Source organism: Zingiber officinale, chromosome 1B (assembly GCF_018446385.1).
Source record: "Zingiber officinale cultivar Zhangliang chromosome 1B, Zo_v1.1, whole genome shotgun sequence".
Classification (NCBI taxonomy): domain Eukaryota; kingdom Viridiplantae; phylum Streptophyta; class Magnoliopsida; order Zingiberales; family Zingiberaceae; genus Zingiber; species Zingiber officinale.
Window position 1 is genome coordinate 151,354,631 of NC_055986.1, and position 22,756 is coordinate 151,377,386.

Genomic DNA, 22,756 nt, shown 5'->3' on the forward strand with positions numbered 1-22,756 from the left:
TTTTGGAATAATGACTAACACATAATGAAGATATTTATCTCGATTTTATCGAGATTTGAATCTCAGATTTTATAATGATAATATTTTATGTGCTGATCACTAGATCGTCCTTTGAAAATGGAGTATTCCAAATCACGATCGGATCTACGGATGATGAGCTCTCATTTAACGTACCCAAAAAAAAATCCCGAAAATTTTTACGGCAGGATAAGAAAAAGCGCCCGGCCACGTCTATTAAAACCCTAACAATGTGCCATTCTAGCGCTTCCGACCGCCGCATCCTCTGTTTCGTTTCTCCTAACAATAATAAACTATCCTTAAATGAATTCCTTTCCGGCGCTCTCCTCCTCTTCTCAGCTCTGCCACCTCTCCGCCTCCGACTTCATTGACTCAACCCTTACCATCAGAACCCCCATTTACACCACTACCATCTACTGAATCGTTGGGCTAGAAAGTGCCTTTCTTGGACTTGTTTTACTTCTTCATTGTTTATTCCTCTTAGAGGACGGAGAATAAGAAAACGTAAAATGACATCTTTGCTGATAACGAATCACGGTTTGTCATCCGCCGATGCTACTGGGACTCTTAGATCAAGGGGCCGGCATTTTGTTCCGGTTTTTGACTCCTGCCGCAGGTCAGTATCGTCTTTCCTGGTTGGGCTCATTGATGTCTATGCATCATTATTTTATTAATTTTCTTTTCATTCCAAGTAACTGGCAGTGGGCACATTGTGCCTGTAGGATAATTATGTGGAAATTTTATTCAATTCGTTTAGGTTGGGACTAATAGTGCTAAAATATTTTATGATGTAAAGTCTAGTTCTATTGAAGGAGAAGAAACAGAGAAAATAAAGAAAAGAAGAAAAAGAGTGGATAGGATGGAGATCGAACTCCAATAATATATTGCTTCCTCTAAAGGTAACATAATTTCCCACTTAGTGGGATAAGACTTGGGTGTTGTTGTAATTGTATAGACATGTAAGAATGCACTATCAACAATTAATAAATATATCTAATGACATATTATATCAGAAAAGTTAAAAATTAATAACAAATTTAACGATCTATAATATCTTCCAGTAGTTATTTGAATGTGTATTTGGGGACTGTATCACTCCATCACCCTTTAAAATAACCTTGTCCTTAAGGTCGTACAACGATAAACTCTAAAAACCTTTCTTGACTGATGTCATGATTCCCTTGTTGCATCTTCGATACACAAGTTATTCAACTGATTTGACTACAACTTGATTATTCCTCTTCACAAGTTTTCTTTCTAAAACTAAGCTTGATGCATTGCAAATGAAACACTTCTTTCCAAAAATTAGTTGTAAATACAATATCATTATTAGAAACAATAGATCTTAGTAATCATTGTAGATTGATTATATGATCAACAAATGTTTGGTTAATGCGAGTATCCATATAAGGATGTGATAACAAATAAAAGTGGGGATATCTTGTAAGGTGGTCAATGACCACCATGATAGTAGTCCGTTCGTGTGATGTCGGTAAATCGTCTATCAAGTCCATAGAAATATCTATCCATATTTGTCAATAAACTTCTTGATGTCCTTTTTCATTCCTTTTCAATAGAAAGCCCTTGGGATTCATTTATAGGCGCGAAGGAAGCCAAAATGCCCCACAATTGGTGAAGAGTGAAATTCTTCTAAATTGGGTTCATTGAACATTTGCCTTAGTTTAACATTAGCTAGCAACCTTCCTCCTTTATCTAGGCTTAGGACCAACGGGTTCGTCATGTAAATTGGGTGCCTAGTCAAAAACATAAGTTTAATCTTAAACTCTACTTCTCCTTAATGTATCACTAGAATTAGAATTGATCATGTATCATCTTGATACTAAGTCTTCTTAGTTAGGATCCTCCCCTAACTCAAATGTTCAAATTGAAAGAAAGAAGATTTCTACAATTGAGACGAAATTTCTCCATTAAGAAATCATCCTCTAAAAATATCTCTCTTTTTGTTTATATTTTATCCACTCATAAGTTTATACTCTAATCTTCCCCTACATTGCACTAACAATAGCTCTTTTAATCCAAAAAAAAAAAAAAATTGAAAGCACTTCCAAAGTGTTAACAATGAATTCAAGTTCATGGGAATGGACCAACATTCAAAAATCAAACTTTAGTTAAAATTGAAACGTCCCTTCGGGATAGTCTCGTGGTTAGTGCATGAGGTGTTGCTAATTTGAGGTTTGAATATCGGCATAGCCGAGGTAAATGCTTCCCTCATGCGCTAGTCACTATTCCAAGGGCTAGTAGCCACCCATGATTTACCTTCTTCGTGTTGACCTTGGGGCTGGTTGGCAGAGGCATTGGGGCGAGTGTAGTTGCCTTTTGCCAACTTAGTTGAAACGGAAACACTATATTGTTGCAATAGAGCTAGACCCGACCACGGTTCGGAACTGACAGTTCGAATTTGACAATTTGGAACCGCTAGTTCGGAATCACCAATTCAGAATCGCCAGTTAGGAATCGACAATTCGGAACCTTCTTCCTGACAGGTCGACCCTTAACTTAAATTGTCTTGGACGGTTATGGTTCACGGTTCACGGTTCGTAACCTCCAGTTCATGGTTTGCCACGGTTCTCTAAGGTTAAAGATTATTATATTATTATTATTATTTTTTAAAATTATAAATTTATAAAAAAATATCTTGAACACATAAATTTAAAACACGACATACATAACGAATTTGGAAAAATAAAACACCAATAGCAGGTTGATATATAAGTTTAAGTTTAATACTAGTATTATAACTTGCATTATCAAATAATATTGAAAATATTTTAAAAGTTTATCTATATTCTTCTAAAATTAAATATATTAATTGAGAGATGTGAGCACTATGTGATTCATCGAAAACTATATAGGCTAATAAACATTTTTTGAATTTCCCAAGAGTTATCCATCTATTGGCAAGTCACATTCATATGCGAATGTGTGATCACTCCAAATATCTAAACATAAAGAAATTTTATTATTTAATTTACCAAAATTTTCAATTAGTTTCTTTCCCTTTCTCTTACTAATCTTTTAATTGTATGAGTAAGTGTTATTTGAGGAGCACGTTTAGCAGATGGATTAAGTGATTGACTAAAATCTTCGAAAGTGCATTTAGACCCAAAATTAAAAGAAAGATGTTCTAATCTAGCTATATTCTTTTAATTTATTATCAGATATTATAAATAAATCTAAATCGATACCTTCACTAGTTGAGGAAAATTTGGATAATTGCGTTTGAGAACGTTTGATGTTTGGACTCGGTATCTCCATTGGGTGCTTCATTTCGACGTTTAGTTTCAATGACCCATAGTTGCCGCTCGCTTGGAATTTGTAGGTGGCTTTGCAATGCTTACATTTTGCACGTAATTCTCGGACAGAAGATTGACCTTTTCAAAATGTTTAGTAAAAATAGACAATTTTAAAGGAGGAGCATGCCAAACCTTAAAAGTATTGCCGTAGGTACTTCCTTGCGTGTTGTGTGTTGGAAGTTGTTGGATCTCATCATCGATAAATTGAATATTGTGATCCTTCGAGATCGAGATGATGAACCTCCTCCTTCGATTATAATTGTAGAATTGAAGTCCATATAGAATTGAATTCGAAAGCGATCGAGATTTCAGAATTAAGAATGAGAGTAGAGAAGATGGTGTGGAAATGATGAAATGAGCTCTATATTTATAGAGTTTGGTGAGTGATGGATACTAAATTGTAGCTATTGATAAAAAAATAGTCAAACAATTTCAACCGTTAAAAAAAAAAAATCCACCCCCCCTCTCAACGATCAGAACCGTTGATTAACCAGTGGTTCCAAATGATTGGAACCACCAGTGGCTATAACAATAAAAAAAAACTCCGAACCAGCAGTTTGGACCCTAGATTAACCCTTGGTTCATCGGTTAATTAACCCAGTAGGGGCCGGGCCGGTTACGGTTGCAACCCGGGTCAATGAGTAACCACTTGTTGACCCGATTACGGGAGGTGTTCGGTTAGGACCCGACCCATGGGCAGGTCTAAGTAGAACTTAAGTTGATTAGAAGACCTAGTTAGTTGACTCAATTCAACCTATTCAGTTGCCATAATTGTTGCATTCATTTGAAAAATGTTATCAATCAAAATTCTAAAAAGATTTAAAAAATCTGTCTAAAATTCATGAACCTTTATGAACACACTTTTTATACCATAATATTTTTACGAAAATAAATTCTATTTCTCATGATTGGCACAAAGATGGTAACTATGAAAAACTTCAATACCCTTCTAACTTTGTATCATCCAAAGACTCTTATTCAAAATCGATTTAAGTTTTCCGAAACATTTTGAAATTCATTTGGACTGAAATTTTTAATTATGATCTTTGAACTATGTATGCATGAATTATACACGTCTTCCTCATGATTGGTCATTTTCATAATTCATTATTAGATGTTATTTTGGCTCAAAGTGATGCATCATAATTAACATTTTGAATTAAAAGTATCCACTATCCACCTAACAGCTTACATAATTTCTATATGCCTCATACACAAATCATGTTCTCATAAATGCTTTGTTAGATGTAATAAATGTATAGTCCTATTCTAGGTGATCATGCAAGGCTAGAATACCTATTCTAGTCTACAAAACATATATTAAACTCCCTTTGAAGAGAGCTACACTCGGTTTCGGGAAGAGGCTTAGTGAATTTGTTAGAAGGGTTAAACTTGGATTCTGCATAGTCAAGCACTATGCTACCTTGGATACATGGTCTTTAATCTTGAACGAAGTGATGCTTCACTTCAATTTCCTTTATCTCATAGTGGTGCACTAAGTTTTTGGTCAAATTAATGATGCTTATATAATTACATAGAAATTTAACATAGTTAAAGTTCATAATCCTTTAGTGTGTGCATTATTTAAAGTAGTTATGCCACCCACCCACCCATGGCCACACTCAGCCTTGGTTGAGGATAAAGCAACACAATGTTGCTTCTTGCTATTCCAACTAAGTAGGCATACTAAGCAGGGAAGACTCAAGAAATTGACATTTTCACAGCATTATTCCTATCTAATTTGCAACCCACATAATCAGAATGGAGTAACTAACCAAATTAAGTGCTTTGATTAGATGCAAGGAATTAAGCACTTCAATTGGATGCAATTTCAGTTGGCTTAGTTGAAGCAGTCCCAAGATCAGTCAACTTAGGTATGTTAACAGTCGACTGATCTGACAGAAAATAACACAACTGTTGATAACAAGAAGTCTATAAGAAGGGAGACAAGGGGAAATTTGGCAACATGTTTTAGCAATCATATAGAGAAAGCAATTAACAAGTGAAAGTAAGCCATTGAAGAGTTCCAGTATTGTATCTTCTTGTTTATCTTTGGAAAACAAGATTGGAAGAGGGTTTTCCATCTCAGGAACGCATTCGAGGAGGAGAACGTGTAGACGGGAGTAGGAACCAAGGGTTTCAAATCATGTAAAAGGCTAAGTGTTTGAATTGCTCGTGGGTTTTGTGTTTGATTTGATATTTTATTGCATACTAATCGTGATTGTAAAATTGAACAAGAAAAGAAGTGGTTGACTAGTCACATCTCCCTCCTCTCTAGCCTCACGAACGATCCAAAAACCTATGGTATTTGCATCTTAATCTGAAATATAATTATTCTCCGATTTTTCTTGTCAAGTAATCCCATACATCCATGTTAACATTCTTATCTCTTATCTTGGCTATACTAAATTTTATACATCACCTTTTCTTTTTTGAAAAAAATTATTTGGTACTAAATATCAATCATCTTCTTAAATTTAAAAATTTTATTGAATGACTTAGTTGAGCAAAATATACCTTTGAGATTTCTAAACTTCAATAGGGATTTGGATTTATATTTTTGTATCCTTCTTCACAGATTCTCTAACATCATTTGAACTAGTGGAATGAACAAAATATTGGTACCTAAATTTATCTTAAATTTGTATCTCTTAACTCTAAAGCTTAACTTATTGAGTCCCTATTAAATAGTTTGTAACTTTTCTTTATTTTGTTGCCAATATTATCTAACATAACTAATATTATCTAAATATCAATCTTTCTTTTACCTATATTTAACAATCCAATAACTATCTTTCTTCTCCATTCTCAGTTCTTATGTTGCCATAAAAATTATCATATGCTCTTTTAATGGTTTGCAATTTTCTAGACTTATTACTTTTGTGTTTTCAATTTGTTCTAATTATACGTACTCAATGTATTCTCATTTCAATTCTGTTATTTTTTACAATGAAAATCCTTTTGGGTTTTCTCACACCACTCCTACTTCCTAAATATTTGAACTCTCTATGAATTGACCTTATCACACAACTCCATATTCTCTTCTACATCTACATTTAATTCTTCTCCAAGTAAGTTTTCAGTTACAGATATAAATTGAATGATGTTAGCTTGATTTTTTTGGTATTTATTTTGGTTTAATGGTCTAATCCTCCTTGAGGAGCATACACATAAAAATATGAGTATCTTCAATTCCCTTTGCTTTGATGATATTATCTTTATAATGCTTATTTATTGTGATTCATTCTTCACATTATGTTTAGTTTTTTCTGTATTACTAATTTTTTTATTGTATTACTTATTACTCTGTATTTTCGCTAATCAATTTTGTTTCCTGTGAGATTATTATGTCTATTTTCATTTAGTCTTATCTACCAAACAAAAATGTTCCTATGTTTAGTTTTTTGGTATTACCAACATCTTGTTGTATTACTCATTTCTCTTACATTATCCCTAATCAACTTTGTTTTCTATAAGATTATTATGTTTATTTTCATTCAATCCTATCTACCAATTTTTGCCTTTTACCTGCCAAAAGTGTTCCTATATTTCAAGTTGCTAACCTGATCTTCAAGCCATAGACACTCATTACCAATGCAAGAGCTCTTTGTTATATGCATTACATCCAAGCATTGATGTAGTCCATTCTTTGCGTACTGAGTTACTAGGGTGCTGAAGGCACCTAGAATTATCTAGCAGATACAAATGGAACTCAGATATATTTAACCTTTAGATTGAACAATTGCAGCTACAATAAATTGTAGCGATATTCCTTTTAATATAGACAATACAAAAGGATTCTTTCATTAACTAAATCTTTTGAAGCTGTTGGATATTGTATTTTGAGTAGTTTATTAAAATGGCATCACTAGGTAAAGATCATCATCCAAACTATTTTTGTCTATTCTATATTTGTATTCCACTATCCCTTTTCTATTGCTCTTTTTATCATGACAGTTAGCTTTGGTGTTGAAGAAATTCTACCTTGTACATGATCTGCTTGGTTTCTCTCTATATTAGAATTACTAAGGCCTGATTCACACACAATGCTTAATCTTTTCTTTACCCTTGATTTTTCAATCGAAAAGGATAAAATACTCTTAAACTTCTAATTAACATTTATGAAACTATTTTTAGATTGTATGCATATCAAAGATCTGATCCTGAGTTGATACCAGAAAAATTTCCCCAAGTTTGTCTTTTTCTTTCTGAACCTAACTTGCTCAGTTATTATTTCCCTTGGATATCAACTTAAGTAGGAATTGCAGATAGTTCTGCCAAGTGCCAATTTATGCAATGTGATGATGTTTTTATCCATTTTTTTTGTGTCTGATTACCGTTTCCCATATAAGATATCAACTTTGTGATGGACTTGTGGCACAAAGCCCGCTATAGTTTATGCCTGGTTGTTATGTATCCTATTACGTTATATATTCCAGAAAAGGAAGGTTTCAAATTCTTTGGTGTACAAGGTGAGTGCATAGTTCTAGATACTTCCAGCTACTTTTTTTATTGTTCATTTTTTTCTAGTAAAAGAACAAAAAAAAAAGAATTTTTAGACTAAATCTGATTGATGGATGCAATTTCTTTGTCTTTTCTAATATTTATCTTACATGTGGTACATCTAGGATTACAAGATGGAGATTTCCAATGGCTGCTCTCATCACTGATTTTCATCTTCCAATGCGTAGCCTAGAAATTAAAAACAGGTTTGTTATGCTGCAACATTGCATTATCCACATGGGACATGGGACATGGGTATCACTTTTATTAAACTGCACGGTCTGTTTTTTTAATGATATTAATTAGCAAGGCATTTTTTCAAAGTTAAAGTGCAACGTGGTGTAATTAACAAGGACAATGAACTTGTTCTTGTGGTTTTGTCATTATCATCATCATCATCACACTGTCTATCCTGTCTCTTGTGATTTTATTTTAACTATGGAAGTTATTCTTTTGGCTGACCCCATCTAGTAATGAGATAAGGCTTGGTTATTGTTGTATGGAAGTTATTCTTTTTGAGGCTACAATTGGTAATAATCGTATTTGATAGCATTTTGAAAATGGATCTTCTGTCCATAAACAAGAGTTAGTACCTGCCATATGCCTAAAGCACTTGGTACTTGCTTATAAATACAATAAGCTTAGAGATTTTACTGTTTTGTGATTTTGTGCAGCCCAAAAACTAGTGTAAACGAGACTCTCCAGAGAATCTGCTAAACCATGACCCCCTACTCCCTAGTAGGCACTTTAATTATCAAAGCGTACAATTACTTAATGATACTTGCATATCTAAAATTTCAAAATTGTCTGACTTGTATTTTCATAGCATCTGCATTCAATAGCAAATTCACTTTGATCAAATGCTAAAAATTCTTATTCCAGTTGGAAATGTCTGACTTAACTTTTTTGCTTGGTATTTGCTCCAGGACATCAGTTGATGATATTAAATCCTTAAGATTAATCACTGCAATCAAGACCCCATATTTACCTGATGGGAGGTTTGATCTTGAAGCTTATGATTCCTTGATGCACATGCAGATTATCAATGGCGCTGAAGGTGTAATTGTTGGAGGTACAACTGGTGAAGGTCACCTCATGAGCTGGGATGAACATATCATGCTTATTGGACACACTGTCAATTGTTTTGGAGCGTCAGTTAAAGTAATAGGGAATACTGGAAGTAACTCAACAAGAGAAGCAATCCATGCAACTGAACAAGGCTTTGCTGTGGGAATGCACGCTGCATTGCATATCAATCCTTACTACGGGAAGACATCTATGAATGGAATGGTTGCACATTTTGATACTGTCCTTTCAATGGGCCCAACAATTATATACAATGTGCCATCAAGGACTGGACAGGATATTCCACCTTCGGTTTTGCAGACTATCTCACAGAATCCTAACATGGCAGGTGTTAAGGAGTGCATGGGAAATGACCGTATCAAATATTATGTAGATAAAGGCATCATTACATGGAGTGGAAACGATGATGAATGCCATGATGCTAGATGGGCATCTGGAGCAACAGGTGTTATTTCTGTTGTTAGCAATCTTGTTCCAGGTCTCATGCACGACATCATGTTCCGAGGCAAGAATCACTCACTAAACTCAAAGCTGACGCCTCTCATAAAATGGTCATTCCAGGAGCCAAACCCTATAGGCCTTAATACTGCTCTGGCTCAGCTTGGTGTTATTAGGCCAATATTCAGATTGCCATATGTTCCTCTTCCTCGTGCCAAGAGACTTGAATTTGTAAAAATTGTCGAGGAACTTGGGCGTGAGAACTTCGTGGGACACAGAGATGTGCAAGTTTTGGAGGAAGATGACTTTATTTTGGTAGGTAGGTACTAGTCTATTTATGTTGTAAACTTGTAGCCACATCTCACAAGAATGATCACTGTAACTCTTTGTGGGGCTTAACTGGTTGATAATTTTCGATCAATCTGAATGCACTTGCTCTTTAGCACTCGTAATTATTTTTTAATCTTCTGTCCGGAATAGGAATTAGAGTGTCTATTTTTGTTTGAGAAATTGCTGACAGATTTTTATTAGCCATCTTGCAAGTTGTCTATACTTTAGAAATGACATGCGTCAACATTGTACTATCTCTACTTGTCCTTGTAAGGTTGTATTTCTATTATCTAGTAAGCCAAGAGAAAACATCGCACATTTTTTTTTTCTTACCAAGATATCTCTTGTTTTTAGTAGAATGTGCTAGATTCGATAGATATCTAGCCCGCTTCAATGGTAGTAGACATGACAATAGGGCGGGTTGAAAATCAGTCTCGTAACAAACTTGTCTCGGCGGGGTGGGTTTAGACCTGCCTAAACGGACCTTAGGTGGATTCGGGTCGGGTCCTGGATTTGATCGGACCCGTCTCGGATTCACCCTGTATAATATTTTTTTTATTAATTATTAATTGAATAAAAATTGATAATTAATTTTTAATTGAGTCAAAATTGATAGATTTTAATTTGTGATAATATTTTTTAGTTATAAAATATTATTAATATAAATGTTGAAAATAAATTTAATATTTAATTAATTTTTAAAATTTTTTATTTTGTATTTTTTAAAAAATAAAATATGGTGGGTCTAGCGAGTCTAACTCAGATCTGCCCGTCGGGTTTACAGGGCGGGGCGGGTCTAAAGGGAGACGGGGCGAGTCTTGGGTTTGATCAAATCCGTCTCAATCCGGATATGTTGTCATCCCTAAACAGTAGTCTAGTATTGTGCCAATCTTCCATAGCTCCAGAAGAAAATTGCATCGTGGTTTACTTCAATAATTTTCTTTGGATTTTAATTTTCTAATTGATTGTGAAAAAGCGGATAACACTCACACCGGACCCCTTCAAGACTATCCCAAACACATTGGAATGGAGTAAATTACGTAGTCATTCGGTCAGTCGAGTGGGCCTCCTAATTAAGGGGGCTAAGAATGGGATAAACCCCGCGATTTGAATCTGACACTTGATACCAACTTGACTATGCCCATGAGGGCTTCATTTTCTAATTGATTGATGCAAAATGTAATAATGCTCACACCAAATATCTCTCATCGCCGATCCCATGGTGGTATGAAGGGAGGTAAATCAGGTATTGAGTGACCCCCTAAATGGGAAAGTTATTTGTCACAGCCATGATTCAAACACTTGCCATTGATGCTAGTCTACTACTTTAGTACCAACTCAGCTACATTTTGGGGGCTTCATTTTCTAATTGATTGGAGTAAAATGTTAAGCCATCATTTTAGAGGTGTCTCTAAGATTGCCCCACACGAGGACATTTGTCCTAACACAGTGATTCTTTGTATAATAATTCATTTTCTAATTGATTATAATAAAAAATAATTAAGTTCACCAAGATATCTCTCACAATCCGTCTTGTGAAGGGAGTTCATTTTTTAATTGATGAAACAATGGAGGATTGCATATGCTTGGCCTAATGCTTGGAAATGACTAATGCTCTTGATATGGACTTCGTTATCTAATAGGAGCTTAGACCCTTGTAGTATTTAATGGCCGCATTAAAGTCATTTATTGCCCATTAGCCCATTTAGTTCAAACGTCCGGATGTTACATATTCGGTCAAATTTTGCTCTGACTAATTTGACATTCGACGAATGCAAGTTGTGCTCGTACATGAGTCGACTTGATTCAGTGCACATTTGGACTCTAGATTTGTACCTCCTGTGTATCCATGCGTGAGAGAGAACCTCTCCCCATATATTTATTCACAACTACAATGCTTGTAAATTAATATAAACCAATCAATATACCTTACTCTCAATATGAGAAAGTCTCATTTACAATTGAGTCTCTTTCCTCTGCACCTGTTTTCCATTTACATATATCCAATACCTTAGTTCCAAATGACTTTGTCAGCTCTCTTTACTCTAAAGAAGGAAATGACAAAGACAAAGATGGATAAAAATTTTATAAAAAATAATGATATTTTTTGGATTCACTATTATGTTTAGGTTACTATTAGACCAGTTGAATGTCCATTGCGTTCTCACCGATTTGATTTAGCATGATGACACTTGGTGACTTAGCACACTCGAATCATGGTTGAGGACGACTACGAAAGTGACAAGTTGACACTTCGTGACTTGAACCTGATACAAAGAATATAGATTCATCTGTAGCACCAACTGATACTGAGTTGGAAAGTAGGTGTTTGACCTGCCAATAACCTAATGAAGATCAAGGAGTACAAACTCAGGAATTACCAACAACCATACCATTCTTGCCACTACTATTTGGGTAATCGACAAGGAGCTTATACTCATACTATCATAGTCAATTAAGGATTGATGTATCCTTTACAATGGGAATTTTGAATATGGACCACTCGTACTCGGTTAGATAACCGAGAAGGTACATTTAGATATATGACCCACATGTTTAGAGTTAGTTGCTTATTACTTGCAAGATCATGATATTTGATCCTGTCCGAAAGCCGAATCAACGGACGCTGGGTACGTGGCGCTTTCCGGTGGCTGACGTGGATCTTCGACAATCGGTGCGAACTTCCGGCGATCCTACAAAGAAGTCGGGCCAGGAAGGGGTTCCCGGCGACGACCCTCCGACGCTCAAGTCAGAAAGATGAGTAGCAAAAAAGTGGCTCCAAGGATTCTGGGTTACATACCTCCGGTGAAGACCAATGGCGTATATATAGATATCCACGGGAGCTGAGTGCACATAATTCGAAGCACGCACATGTCCCGCCCCATACCGCAGCATGGATTTGTCAGAAGGGCATGCTTGACTCCATGCTGCTACAGTCTGAGCGTCTCTTCGATGGGACAGTAGAACTTTCTATCGCCCCTTACCGGGCATGGTCTGATCTTCGAACATACCTATTGTCAGCAACCGGGGTTACTGAGATGACGTCCATACTGTCCTCTACTGTTTGACTGCCATTTCCTGGGTCGACCACCAAGCCGCTCGGCTAGAACCTTCGTCTGATCTGGCGTAAGTGGTCGATCGTCCGGAAAGGCTAGGGGTCGTCCTCCGTTCGGCTCACTGCCTGAGATCTCGGCCGACCGGACACACAGCTTGTCCATTTTTGTGTAGCACGGCCGAGCGGGTTATCCGCTCGGCGCTATGGTTTTCCCACTTTGATTCCCTGGGGTTGATCCTCCTTTGACGGCTGATCTACACGTGTCGTCGGCTTTTTCCTTATGAGGGCCCCCCGGTCTTACCACCGGATCACTTGCCTCCCCCTCAAGTCTAGTCGAAGGAGGCGGAGTCCGACTGACTGGACTGTCGACATGTTTGAGTGAGAGCCACTATACTAGGCCGTTCGGCCGAGCTTGGGAGCGATCATCCGCTCGACTCATATTCTGGGTTAAGTCCGTTCGGCTCTATTACCAGGTCGGTGTTAACGCTGGTTGCACGCGCGCCGTGGGTGCGCCTTATGTCTCATTGACACGTGGCGCCCCCGCTGTCGTCATCGTACGACGCTCGCCTCACTTCCGATGGGACAGCCACCGTTTGAAATGAACGGCTGGATGATGGCCTTGTTCTTCACGCCCTGGATCGGACGGTAGAGGCTGCTCGCAGTCGGCGATATAAAGCTCGCGACCCCCTCCTCGCCGCATTTCCGCTTCGTCCACCTCCAGCATCTCTCTGCCCCTTTTCTTCTCCGCCGACTTTGCTCCTCAACTCTTCGGCAACCCCCAGGCCCCAGCCGCTTATCCCTTTTCCTCGTAAGACTCTTGTCCTAGCTTCCTACCTTTTCTCCTTTCTTTTAGCTATTTCATTCAGTCGGCTTCCCTTCATTTCTTGTTCGGACCTTTTCTTTCGGCCCCGTCTTCCTTTATCTTTTGACCATGACTAGCACTTCACAGCCGACCGGCGGTGCTCCTGGTCTTTGGTACATGACCATGGAGAGCCATTTTGACGAGGAGGACGCCCTGCGCCTCACTCGAACCTATAACTTGCCGCTCGACCACCACATAGTAGTAGCCACCCCCACCGACCGGCCTCATGACTCGCCGCCCGGCACTGTCCTTTTCTTCCGAGACCAATTTTTGGCCGGGCTGCGCTTTCCACCCCCTAGGTTTTTCCTGGAAGTATGCAACTATTTTCACATCCCGCTCGGCCAGATAGTTCCGAATTCCATAAGGTTACTGAGCGGGGTGATAATTCTCTTTAAACTGAACGGCATTCCCCTAGACCCCAAAATTTTCCACTACTTCTACTACCCTAAGCAAGCCGAGTGGGGTACTTTCGTTTTCCAATCTAGGATAGGTTTCGTTCTTTTTGATAACATGCCAAGCTCCAACAAACACTGGAAGGAGCATTTTTTTTACGTTCGCTTTCCCGAGCCACCAGCCTTCCGTATTAAATGGTAGACGGTAGTGCCAGCACAACCAGAGCTTGGCAAGTTTAGGGGTGATCCAGCCTACCTTCATGCGGCCGAACGGCTGGTCGGCCAACGCTACCATATAGACAAGTTGCTCCTTCCGGGAGTACTGTATATATTTGGCTTGTCTTCTACTCCGGCCGACCTGCCTTGCAGCATGAATAAGTTCTCTTATCATCCCCTTTCTTTTGTTCTAACTGATTTATTTTTTGCTTCTGCAGCCGAAGTCATGTGGCGCGCTAAGGCTACCGAGCGGCTGAAACTGAGAGCCGCCGAGATCGAAGCAGCCAAGAACAAAGAGGTCGCCGAGCGGGGCTTGACCCCAGTCGGTCCAGCCACGGGGGAGGGTGAGGGGACCCAAATTGTCCCCGAAGCCTTAGACGCCTCCGCCTCTCTCGGCGAGGCTACAGGCGATGAGGAGCCTTCTACTCAAGTTGGGGTAGAGGGCCGCTCGGCTGACGAAGCCCCCCTGGCCACTCGGAAGCGAGGACGACCAGAGCGAGTTTCCCAGCCATCTGATGAACGACGCTCCGAGCGGGGCGATGAAGCTCCGGTGCTATCCAGGACAGTCTCTATAGAGAGCACACCCACGCCGCGCGGCTCTCCAAGGGCTGCCTCTGAGGTGCCGCCCTCCAGCCCTCCACGAACCATGCAGTGCCTTAGGCGATTGGGCGACCGTCCCTCTTCCTCCACCGGCGAGCCGTCCGGTAAGGCCGCTACGCCCCAGGGTGATCCGAGCGGCTCGAGGTTGATAAAAACCATCTTGCGCCTCCCGTCTGAAGAATACATGGTTGTTGCTGATCGGCCTGTGGTCCCCGAGCAGCAGATCACCCTTACAGGCCCTCTCGCCAAAGCTTGGGAGGATGCTCGGCTTCGAATCGCTATGTTGACTCCTGTCCAACTCGGCGACAGCAACTTACAACAGGCGATCGGGGTATGTTCCTTTGCTTTGTTGTTTATTTTGGATCGAGTTTTTAACTTGTTCATATCTGTTCGCAGAACTGGGTGGAGCAGATTGCCATCAGCAATCACCTGGCCGAACTGGAGGATGAGCTGAAAATGCTCAAGGCCGCGGGGGAAAGTAGACAGTTAACGGCCGCTCTGGAAAAGGCCAAGAGGTTGCTAGAAGCTGAACGGGGTAAGTCTTCCGGCTTGACGAGCGAGGTTGCCCGCCTCGAAGCCTTGGTCAAGCAGCGGGACAAAGAAATAAAGACCGCGACCGCTCGGAAGCTCAAGGCCATTGACGACATGGACCTGATGAAGGTGGAGAACCGGGGGCTGGAGCAACGAGTAAAGGAGTTGGACGCTTCGCTAACCCCCAAACGGGAGGGTCGCTCCGCTGACCAGACTAAAGCAGAAGGGGCCTTGCAAGATCTTCAAGCTGCCCTGGACGCTTTCAAGGCTACTCTCAAAGAGTATCAAGATGGAGAGCCCGGTCGATCGGCGGAGGTGCGCAAAGCCTTCGTCCGCTCAGACGAATTCAGCTAAAAGTTTAGAGACAAGCTCTCCTTAACTTTTGAGGAGGCGATCAAAGTGGCGGTGGACTACATGAAGACCAAGGGCCACATACCTGCCGAGCTGTCCGTCCCCCCCGAAGACCTAGCGACCATGATGGGCTCCATCCCCGACTCTCTTTTTAATTTCGATGACTGTGAATGAGAGTCTGTAAGGTTTCTTTTTAAGTATCTGTAATTTTCTGTATGCCTGCCGCTCGGGGCAAACATTATAAATTTTGTCTATCCGCCGTTCGGCGTGAATGAACTTCTTTTGTTATTTATTTGTTCGACCAACGCCCAATTTTTAGTTTTTGCCTTGTTCTTAAGTTTCGCGTATCCAAGTACATTTGATAAAGGAGCCGCTCGGCCATACGATGTCTTCTTTTTCGCCTTTACGGCGGGCCCGACCACGGGTCGGCCCTTACGACCGAGGGCTACGCAGAAAGCCATCCGTCCGGCGGCCTTATAGGCTCCGGTTGCCCGCCTTCCAACGTCGAATTTTACCATCGGAAATCACCTATTTTCCGATCGGAGGGTTTATAGACGCCGATTCGTCTCTCGATTTTTAACGTCGGAGCTCGACGGTTTTCCGATCGGAGGGTTTATAGACGCCGATTCGTCTCTCGATTTTTAACGTCGGAGCTCGACGGTTTTCCGATCGGAGGGTTTATAGACGATGATTCGTCTCTCGATTTTTAACGTCGGAGCTCGACGACCTTCCGATCGGAGGGTTTATAGACGCCGATTCGTCTCTCGATTTTTAACGTCGGAGCTCGACGGTCTTCCGATCGGAGGATTTATAGACGCCGATTCGTCTCTCGATTTTTAACGTCGGAGCTCGACGGTCTTCCGATCGGAGGGTTTATAGACGCCGATTCGTCTCTCGATTTTTAACGTCGGAGCTCGACGACCTTCCGATCGGAGGGTTTATAGACGCCGATTCGTCTCTCGATTTTTAACGTCGGAGCTCGACGGTCTTCCGATCGGAGGGTTTATAGACACCGATTCATCTCTTGATTTTTAACGTCGAAGCTCGACGGTCTTCTGATCGGAGGGTTTATAGACGCCGATTCGTCTCTCGATTTTTAACGTCGGAGCTCGACGGCCTTTTAAGACTAATTTTGACTCGGCCGTTCGGTGAACACATTAGCCATCCTTTAAATCATTTTTGCTTCCTACATTACAAGGACATGGGCGACTAGAATATGCACAAAAATGAATTACAACAGTGCACCTTTCACCCAGCTCGATAAGGCTGGAGATGATTCGCGCTCCAAGGTCGGTCCAGTGGGCGCCCGCCTTCATCCTCAAAATAATAAGCGCTTGAGCGGAGCTTTTCGATAACCTTGAAGGGGCCCACCCAGGGAGCTTCCAGCTTGCCGACATCGCCGACCGGCTTGACATTCTTCCAGACAAGGTCGCCGACCTGGAATGATCTGGGGATTACGCGCCGGTTGTAGTTTTGCTTCATCTGTTGTCGGTACGCCATCAGCCGAACGGATGCCTTGGCTCGCTCCTCATCAACCAAATCCAGCTCTATGTTCCTTCGCCCGGTGTTGCCCTCATCATAATTCTGGATTCGGACGGACTCAACACCGACTTCAACAGGAATCATCGCTTCGCCGCCGTATACCAGATGGAAAGGCGTGACGGCCGTTCCTTCCTTCGGAGTAGTTCGGATAGCCCATAAGACGCCGGGCACTTCATCCACCCAGCTTCCTCCCATATGGTCGAGCCGAGCCCTCAAAATACGAAGAATTTCCCGATTGGCTACTTCAGCTTGACCATTGCTTTGGGGGTATGCCACGGACGTGAAGTGTTGTTCAATGCCATAACTTTTGCACCAATCTTCGAGCAACTTTCCAGTGAATTGTCGTCCGTTGTCGGAAACCAGTCGGCGAGGGATGCCAAACCGACAGATAATGTGTTGCCAGATAAACTTCTTGACCATCTGCTCGGTGATCTTGGCTAGCGGCTCTGCCTCCACCCATTTGGAAAAGTAATCAACTGCCACAAGTAAAAATTTCCGCTGCCCGGTCGCCATAGGAAACGGTCCCACGATATCCATTCCCCACTGGTCGAAGGGACAGGACACAGCGGCCGCTTTCATTTCTTCCGCAGGTCGGTGTGAGAAATTATGATACTTCTGGCAAGAAAGACAAGTTGCAACGATCCGAGCGGCGTCTGCTTGAAGGGTTGGCCAGAAATATCTGGCCAGCAATATTTTCTTAGCCAGCGATCGTCCGCCCGGATGTCCTCCGCATAATCCTTGATGCACTTCTTGGAGAATGTACTCCGCGTCTTCCGAGCTTACGCACTTCAGCAAGGGGCGGGAGAAAGCCTTTTTGTATAGTTGATCTCCAATAAGTGTGAACCGACCGGCTCTCCTCCTGAGGATCTGGGCTTCATTGTGATCAGAGGTTGTAGTTCCCGAGCGGAGAAATTCCATGATGGGTGTCCTCCAGTCGCTCGGAAACGCGAGGCCCTCTATCCGATCGACGTGCGCCACCAAAGATACTTGTTCGATTGGCTGCTGGATGGCGACTGGCGTTATTGAGCTCGCGAGTTTGGCTAACTCATCTGCCGCCTAGTTTTCCGCTCTGGGTATCTTCTGGATAATGACTTCTCTAAAATTGACTTGAAGCTTCTCAAAGGCTTCAGCGTAGAGCTTGAGCCGAGCGTTGTTAATTTCAAAGGTGCCAGAGAGCTGCTGAGCGGCCAATTGCGAATCCGAATGAAGCGTTACCCGACCGGCTCCCACATGCCGAGCTGCCTGCAAGCCGGCGATGAGGGCTTCATACTCCGCTTCATTGTTTGTAGCTTTATAATCCAGTTGGACGGTTAAGTGCATCTTTTCTTCTTGGGGAGAGAGCAGCAGTATTCCAATCCCACTTCCAAGCCGAGTGGACGATCCATCCACATATATTCTCCACATAGCTTCCGACTCTGGATTCTGCCCCTCAGTCACAAAATCCGCTAAGGACTGCGCTTTAATTGCCGTGCGGGGTTGATATTGAATGTCGAAATTACTCAACTCCGTTGTCCACTTAATAAGCCGTCCGGAGGCTTCTGGATTCAGCAATACTCGTTCGAGCGGGCTATTAGTTTTGACAATAATGGTGTGCGCCAGAAAGTATGGACGAAGGCGCCGAGAGGCGAGGACCAGAGCAAAAGCCAACTTCTCAAGTCCGGTGTAGCGAGATTCAGCATCTTTTAAAATGTGACTTAGAAAATATATAGGCTCCTCTCCACTCGCCCTTACTAATGCCGAGCCGACTGCTTGCTCAGTTGAAGATAGGTAGATACAAAGCGGCTCACCCGCGACTGGCTTGGCTAGCACAGGTAGGGAGTTCAAATATGTCTTCAAATCTTCGAACGCCCGGTCACAATCTTCGTCCCAGTGAAACTTAGTGGCCTTGCGCAAGATTTTGAAGAAAGATAGGCTCCGGTTGGCTGTTTTGGAGATGAACCTGGACAGAGCAGTTATCCGACCGGTCAAGCGTTGCACTTCCCTCAGATTTCTTGGAGGCGGCATATCTTGTAGGGCTTTCACCTTGCTGGGATTTGCTTCAATACCCCGCTCGGTCACTATGTAACCCAAGAAACGTCCTCCTTTTGCTCCGAACAGGCACTTCTGAGGGTTTAGCTTGACTCCATATTTTCGTAGCGTTCGGAAAGTTTTCTCCATGTCTTTGAAGAGATCGGGCGCTCGGACGGATTTGATGAGAATGTCGTCCACGTATACTTCCAGATTTCGCCCGATCTGCTCTTTAAATACTTTGTTCATCAAGCGCTGATAAGTGGCTCCCGCGTTCTTCAGTCCGAACGGCATTACATTATAGCAGTAGGTGCCGTAGGCTGTAACAAAACTGACTTTTTCTTGATCTTCTGGGGCGAGCGGAACTTGATGATATCCTTGGTAAGCGTCGAGCATACATATCAACTCGCAGCCAGCTGTGGAGTCCACCAATTGATCAATCTGAGGCAGAGGATAAAAGTCTTTCGGGCAAGCTTTGTTGAGATCTCGAAAATCTATGCATACTCTCCACTTGTTGCCCGGCTTGGAGACCAATACTACGTTTGCTAGCTAGCTCGGGAACTGAACCTCGCGTATATGGCCGACCTCCAGAAGCTTCTCAACCTCCGCCCGGATGATGACATTCTGTTCAGCGTTGAAATCCCTCTTTCGCTGCTTCACCGGCCGAGCGTCCGGTCGGACATGTAGCTCGTGCTGCGCTATACTTGGTGAAATTCCGGGCAGCTCATGCGTCGACTATACGAAGACATCATGGTTTCTCCGGAGGCATTGGATCACTTCCTCTTTCTGCCTCGCGTCCAAATCGGATGCGATGAATGTCGTGGCCTCCGATCGGGTCGGGTGAATCTGCACTTCCTCTTTTTCTTCATAAATGAAAGAGGGGGGTTTTTCCGTGATAGCGTTCACCTCAATCCGGGGCGTCTTCCGAGCGGCGTTGGCTTCTACTCGGACCATCTCGACGTAGCATCGCCGAGATGCCAGTTGATCCCCTTGTACTTCTCCCACTTTGTCTTCGACAGGGAACTTGATTTTCTGGTGGAAGGTGGAGACGACTGCTCGGAATTCACTGAGAGCCGGTCGCCCCAATATGACATTGTACACTGGCGGGGAGTCCACTACGACGAAATTGGCAGTCCGCGTCCTTCTGAGCGGCTCCTCTCCCAGCGATATGGCCAGCCGGATCTGTCCGACCGGCTGGACTTCATTGCCCGTAAACCCGTAGAGGGGGGTTGTCATGGGCAGCAGCTCGGCTCGATCGATTTGTAGTTGATCAAAGGCCTTTTTGAATATTATATTGACCGAGCTTCCTGTGTCGATAAAAATGCGGTGGATAGTGTAATTGGCTATTACCGCTTTGATGAGCAGGGCGCCGTCGTGAGGAACTTCAATCCCTTCCAAGTCTCTGGGCCCGAAGCTGATTTCGGGTCCGCTTGCCCGTTCCTGGCTGCAGCCGACCGCATGGATCTGAAGCTGCCGGACATTCGCCTTCCTGGCTCGGTTGGAGTCACCGCCGGTTGGCCCGCCTGCTATTATGTTGATCTCTCCTCGGGAAGTGTTGTTCCTGTTTTCTTCTTCCCGAGCGGACGGTCTAGGTCGCTCCCTGGACATCCGAGGATTGTCTTCACGCCTAAGAGTATGCTGCCGTTCAGGAGTCTGTCTTTGTCGGCGGTCAGATATAGTTCGATCAGCTCCCTGAGTTCTCTGTCGCCGGTCGAACGATGGTGATCGATGGCCACCACTCCGGGGAACGGGATGGGCGATCAGGGGAAGACTCCTACAATCTCTGGCATTGTGCGTGTCCGTCCGGTGGAATGAGCAAAACATGGGGGTCCACTTCTTTTTTGGCTTGGACCGCTCGGCTGAAACTTCTTGAACATGGGACCTAGCATGGGGGGAGCGGATTGCTTCGGACCTTGGTCCTCTGGGCGGCTGATGAGCAGTGTGCGGCTTCCGCTCGGCTGGAGGAGCCCGTTCGGCGGGAGTTTCCTTCCTTCGGGCTGCCTGGGCTTCCTCTACGTTGATGTATTCGTTGGCCCGGTGCAGCATATGATCGTAGTGTCGAGGCGGCTTCCGAACAAGCGAGCGAAAGAAGTCCCCATCCACAAGGCCTTGTGTAAATGCGTTCATCATTGTCTCTGAGGTGGCCGTTGGAATGTCCATAGCCACCTGATTGAACCGCTGGATATAAGCTCTGAGTGGCTCTCTTGGCTCTTGTTTGATGGCGAACAGGCTCACGCTGGTTTTCTAGTAGCGCCGACTACTTGCAAAATGGTGGAGGAAGGCTGTTCGGAAGTCCTTGAAGCTTGTGATGGACCCGTTCGGCAACCTCCGAAACCACCGTTGAGCCGATCCAGAGAGGGTGGTTAAAAAAACTCGGCACTTCACCCCATCCGTATATTGGTGAAGGGTAGCAGTGTTGTCGAATTTACCCAAATGATCATCCGGGTCGGTGGTTCCATTGTATTCGCCGATCGTCGGGGGCACGTAGTGCTTTGGCAGAGGGTCCCTCAAGATGGCCTCTGAGAATTGACGATTGACTCGCTCGGGCGAGGCATCCGCTCGGGGGGCTTTACCTTTTCTATCATCCCGCCTTGGTACTTCTTCTGACGAAGAACCTCTATCATGATTAGCTGCTGTAGCTTCAGGAGGAGTGCGGAAGAGGGCTCGATGGAATGGAACTGTGGATGGGGGTGCTTCCGCTTAGCCACCAGATGCTGATGTTGCTTGCTGCTCAGGCCGTTTGGCTGGTGCTTTCTGTTTTTGTTCCAGGAGCTTAGCGGCTCTCTGTAACGCCCGAAAATTCTCGAAACTGCATTATAAATATTCTATGATTTTTCTAGAATTTTTAGATATTTTTCCGGAATTTCCCGAGTAGCAGAAGTAGCAAAAATAAATAGAACCGCAAAATAGCTTAGGCGGGAATCGAACCCGAGACCTATGGTTTAGGGATAAGGTTAGTAACCGGTTGAACCCAGCAGGGCCGTGCTGAAAGGAAAGGGAATCAAGTATATTTATAGTTGGGTTGGCCGAATTAATCGCTTAATTTAAATAGGAAGATTAATAGGGTGAAGAGTTATTTGGTTTTATTTTCACCGTGACCTATTCCTCTTCCAAAACTTCACCGCCGCCCACACCTCCTCCTCCTCCTCTCTCGGCGCCCAAGCCCAAGGACCATCGGTTCATCTTTCGGCGATGACTCCAACACGAAAGAGGTTCCTCTCCGCGAGAGGAACGCGAAGACGTGATCGGATCGTCGAGAAGGTCATCTCCACCGGAATTCTAGCGAATAGAATCGTAAGAAATTACGAACAGGAGGTAAGAAACCCCTCACCTGCAGTATAATAGCTTTCGTGTGTTATCTTTTTATGTATTAGATTAGTTTTAGTGGATTTTGGCAATATATAGGGTGTATCTAATTCTTCTCACAGACTTAGGGATTGGTGAGCATCTCTAGATGGGCCGGACGCGTTTTCCCTCTTCAGATAGAGGTTCTAGACGTCGTCAGGTGCCT

General features: G+C 42.9%; 1 protein-coding gene across 1 annotated transcript; it reads left to right on the top strand.

Annotated features, from left to right (window-relative positions):
* The first annotated feature begins 256 nt into the window (after nt 1–256).
* On the top strand, nt 257–9,780 carry LOC121985112 (4-hydroxy-tetrahydrodipicolinate synthase, chloroplastic-like). Its single transcript, XM_042538394.1, has 3 exons — nt 257–634; nt 7,961–8,041; nt 8,762–9,780. Exons 1-3 carry the CDS (start codon nt 528–530, stop codon nt 9,687–9,689), a joined length of 1,116 nt encoding a protein of 371 aa, XP_042394328.1. The 5' UTR covers nt 257–527; the 3' UTR covers nt 9,690–9,780.
* The last annotated feature ends 12,976 nt before the right edge of the window (nt 9,781–22,756 follow it).

Excerpts from the sequence above, each read along its gene's own strand:
- LOC121985112 (XM_042538394.1), top strand. The coding sequence starts at position 528 with ATGACATCTTTGCTGATAACGAATCACGGTTTGTCATCCGCCGATGCT. Across the intron at positions 635-7,960 it reads GTTTTTGACTCCTGCCGCAG|GATTACAAGATGGAGATTTC; the intron begins GTCAGTATCGTC and ends TGGTACATCTAG. Across the intron at positions 8,042-8,761 it reads AGCCTAGAAATTAAAAACAG|GACATCAGTTGATGATATTA; the intron begins GTTTGTTATGCT and ends TATTTGCTCCAG.